The following is a 4362-nucleotide window of genomic DNA, read 5'->3' as shown; positions in this document are numbered from 1 at the left end:
AAAAAAACCTCACAGCTATTTTTATAACAAATCCTGGAAGGAAACACCACATGCCACCTTCAAAGGATCCTACTCACATCGCCTCACCTCTCTATTTCAAAATTCTCTTTAATTGAATGCTTAATCGCTTCTTCTAAACGTTAAGAAAATATTGTTAGGAGGCTGTAAGGACATTTTCCTTGGTTATTTATCATTTACAGTCCTCCTTCATCTTTCAAAAGAGATTTGAAATAAAATAAAAATCATACATGTGATATGGCTTTTAAGATGGAATAACATAAAGAAGTAGGGGAAGCTTTTATTTTGGTCACTATTATTTCTTTCAGAGAAGTCACATAAAATATCTTGAAATGCTGAGGCACAGCAAGCTTCCATTTTACATAGAGCTTCCTTCTTAACATTCTATTTTCTTACCTTGTATGGAAATTGCCTGTGTGCCAACATTAACCCAGGGTTACCATGGGCCAGGCGCTCTCCCCACTTCATACTCATCAGCTTGTCTGTCCCCGAAACACACCCACAAGGGAGATGTTCTCATTAATTCTATTTTAAATGTGAAGAAACTAAGATTTAAAGAGGTTAAGTAGCCTGCTCAAGGTCACATGGTTAGTGAGTGGCAGAGAGAATTGTAATCCAGGTCCGAGTGTCTCTGAGGTGCATTATCACTAACGAATGTGTTTAAATAGTAGGTCACATCCCATTAGGGGATCATGAAATCAACTGAGAGGCACGTGATCCCTTCTCAACTGAATAAGATAGAATAGCAAGGATCAAAGCTCATCCCACATAACTTTAAAAGAGTGCTATTTCAGGAAAATTTTTTTCATTACGTGGATGTAGGTGTGGGTGTGGGATGAGGGTGCGTGGGTGTGTGCTAGTGTGTGTGGGTGTGAGAGTGAGTGTGGGGGTGTAGGTGTGTGTTGGGAGTGTGGCTATGGCTGGGTGTATGCTGGATTGTGATATAAAATATATTTCTAACTGTAAATTACTGTCTTAAAAAAATTTCTAAGCCACTACACGAAGATATATTGACTCTCTCTCTCATTCATGTTCCAAACACAGGAGGACTACTCATTTTTATAAATCTGCCTCCTACAGAAATCTTTACAAGCAAGAAGTTGAGGGATTTTAAAATCTATGACTCAGTATGCCTCTCCCTGTGTGAACAGGCTTAACAAGCCAACCCCAGCGCCAAGGAGCGGAGAAGTCTTCCTAAAATAGTCACAGATTTGACTGGTCTTATGCCTAGTTGCCGAGAGTAAATCTTTCATCCACTACTGCAGCAATAGCGAGAAAATAATTTTTGCTTTTGTAAGAACAAAACGCCAACGAGCAGGAAAACATCCAAACGCCACGCTGAGTCTTCCTCCTCAGTCAGAAAAGACCCAGAGGTTGTGGCCACACCAGCCTCCGAGAGTGTGCACCAGCACACCCGGCTGCCCCCAGAGAGGGCCAGAGGCTCTGCTTTTCCGTGCTTGCTGGATCTCCAGGGTCATTAGGACTAAACGACTCAAGCTGAAATGATCTACTCATCCTCCCTAATGACATCACTGAAAGCTTAATGTGCATTTGTAATTCAGACGTAGCTTTAGTGCCTAAACTCCAACTCCTGCCCTTTAACAAATGACATCTTTGTTAATGAGAGCAGCAGGTTCTATCTCCTTTAGGAGAGTCTCCTGAGGAGCCTCAGGGGAGGATGTCTCTCTACAAGGCAGCACTTGCTTGGAGGGCTCAGGCCTCACAAGGGCATTTTTCCCAGCAATCAAAGTAGACGTGCCTTCATGTTCTCAGTCATTTCCTCATCTTTATTTGGGGATGTTAATGCCAGCCGTACACAGTTGCCATTAACATCAAATCAAGTAACTAGGAAATGCCCAGCACAAAGTAGATGTTGTTCCTACTAAAGTTTGTTCCTTATCCTTCTGCTATGTTAAAAATATTGTCTCCCACACAAGCCCAAGGGAATCCCAGGTCATGATGCCAGCCTTCAGTGGCGTGGTTAGGAGCACTTTGCCCACATCCCTTGCTCCCTTCGATGAGTCATGCCAACCTACAGCCATTCTTGTGTCTACACTCTCCTTAAATCAATTTCTGTGAAGTTCCAATTTTTTTTTTTGAGACTGAGTCAAGCTTTGTCGCCCAGGCTGGAGTGCAGTGGTGCCATCTTGGCTCACAGTAACCTCAGCCCTCCAAGTTCAAGCAACTCTTCTGCCTCAGCCTCCTGAGTAGCTAGGACTGCAGGTACGTGCCACCATGTCTGACTAATTTTTGTATTTTCAGTAGAGATGGGGTTTCACCATGTTGGCCAGGCTGGTCTCAAACTGCTGGCCTCAAGTGATCTCCCCACCTCGGCCTCAAAGTGCAGGGATTACAGGCATGAGTTACTGCACCTGGACAGAACTCCTTTTTTAAAAATACACGACTTCCGTAATTTTATTATCCAACTTATGAACATGTCTCTTTATTTTCTGAAAAGTATTCTCTCAAAATTGAAAGAATATCTCCTACATCTAAATTGCTAGAATTGTTTTGGTCATCCTAGCCATAGATATAATACTTTTGTAAATGTCAATTATATTTCCTTTCTTTAATTTCTTATTCAACTCAGCAGTTATTCAACTCTCACTGGTCTTCTCTTATGTACCCTGCACCAGAAGACTGTTTCTAACTAGTCCTGATTTATGCTCCTTGAAATGCAGATTCCTGAATCGATTGATAGTCTCATAGTACAATGGCTAAGGGTGGGCCTACGGAGTCAGAGGGATGATTCAAAGCCACTCTGTGTCACTTCCCAGATGAACCACTGCACACAAGATATTTAACTTCCCTAATCCCAAAACATGAAGGATAATATCGCCCATACTATAGGCTGGCTGAAAGATTAACAATGATAACCACTGTGTGAAGTGTCTGGCAAACAGTAGACCCAGTAGACAGCATAGATGAGTGTTCAATGTTCAATCCTTGTTTCCCTCATTCTAATGTGTTTCTGGGTTTCTCTCTAACTCACACTTAAACTCTCCTTTTGCAGGTATTTTTTTATCATGTTACCTCAAATCATTCTTGTAAAAGATTAATAAGTAAATAAATCGACCCATTTGACCCTATTAGCTCATGGTTTTACCTTTCTGTTTTCAAGGGTGGATGACTCCTTGATTCCATACAAAACTAGGACAATACATCTGGTTTTGTTTATGATTACCTTGTGGAAGTGAATTCAAAATGAACCCTGATTCTGTTCTTGATATAGCTGGTATTCGGTGTGATTATGGCTGTTTAAAATGTTATCATCGGCCGGGCGAGGTGGCTCACACCTGTAATCTCAGCACTTTGGGAGGCCAAGGTGGGCTGGTCAGGAGTTTGAGACCAGCCTGGCCAACATGGTGAAACCCCGTCTCTACTAAAAATACAAAACTTAGCCGGGCGTGGTGGTGCACGTATGTAATTCCAGCTACTCAGGAGGCTGAGGCAGGAGAATTGCTTGAATTTGGGAGGCAGAGGTTGCAGTGAGCTGAGATCGTGCACTTCAGCCTGGCAATAGAGTGAGACTCCATCTAAAAATAAAAAATAAAGTTGTCATTAAGAATATTATTCAAAGAAATTGTGCACTAAGAATAACACCAGATGAACTCAACTCATATAGTTCTTGTGAAAATTAAATGGGATAACACAGAAAAACCCTGGCCATGGTAACACTTTTTTTTTTGTCCCTCTTTCATGTAGATTTTGCACTGACTCAAGCTAGCATGATCACTCCTTCATGCCAAAAAGGATATTTTCCCTGTGGGAATCTTACCAAGTGCTTGCCCCGAGCTTTCCACTGTGATGGCGAGGATGACTGTGGGAACGGGGCGGACGAAGAGAACTGTGGTGAGTGCTCCCCTTGGCTCCCCTTGTGTTCCTCAGTTTATGAACACCCCAAAACTGTGGGTCCATTGGATAATGATTGTGATAAACTAGGAAAACTGATTTGGTTTTCTGTAGGGACTCCCTTGGAAGCACAAATAATGATTCCCCGATGTATTTGTGATAACGACCTGAATTTTTGTATGTTGAGGTTGCTTAAGTCAGAAATGCAGTATCATAAAATGTTATGTTTTATAAAAATAAAATTATATTTGAAAATCTACTTCAATACTCATATTTTAATTTTAAGGGGCTTTCTATGACTACCTCCTTATGGCTGGTAATTTGGTTTAGCTTCAAGAATATTCATAAAGTGGCCAGGCACGGTGGCTCACGCCTGTAATCCCAGCACTTTAGGAGGCCGAGGCAGGTGGCTCACCTGAGGTCAGGAGTTCAAGATCAGCCTGGCCAACATGGTGAAACCCCAGTCTCTACTGAAAATACAAAAAAAAAAAA

The 4362-nt window shown here is 41.8% G+C and overlaps 1 protein-coding gene across 2 annotated transcripts in view; it reads left to right on the top strand.

Moving 5' to 3' along the window:
* RXFP2 (relaxin/insulin-like family peptide receptor 2) overlaps positions 1 to 4362 on the top strand; it is a 71277-nt gene that overhangs the window by 15254 nt on the left and 51661 nt on the right. For both annotated transcript variants that reach the window (XM_011946913.1, XM_011946912.1), the window contains exon 2: positions 3724 to 3870. In XM_011946913.1, the coding sequence (XP_011802303.1) occupies positions 3724 to 3870 (147 nt within the window). The remainder of the gene's footprint in view (positions 1 to 3723; positions 3871 to 4362) is intronic.

This window comes from Colobus angolensis, unplaced genomic scaffold (assembly GCF_000951035.1).
Source record: "Colobus angolensis palliatus isolate OR3802 unplaced genomic scaffold, Cang.pa_1.0 Scaffold255, whole genome shotgun sequence".
Lineage (NCBI taxonomy): Eukaryota > Metazoa > Chordata > Mammalia > Primates > Cercopithecidae > Colobus > Colobus angolensis.
Note: the sequence above shows the minus strand (reverse complement) of the source record. Positions and strands in the feature narration are given on the sequence as shown.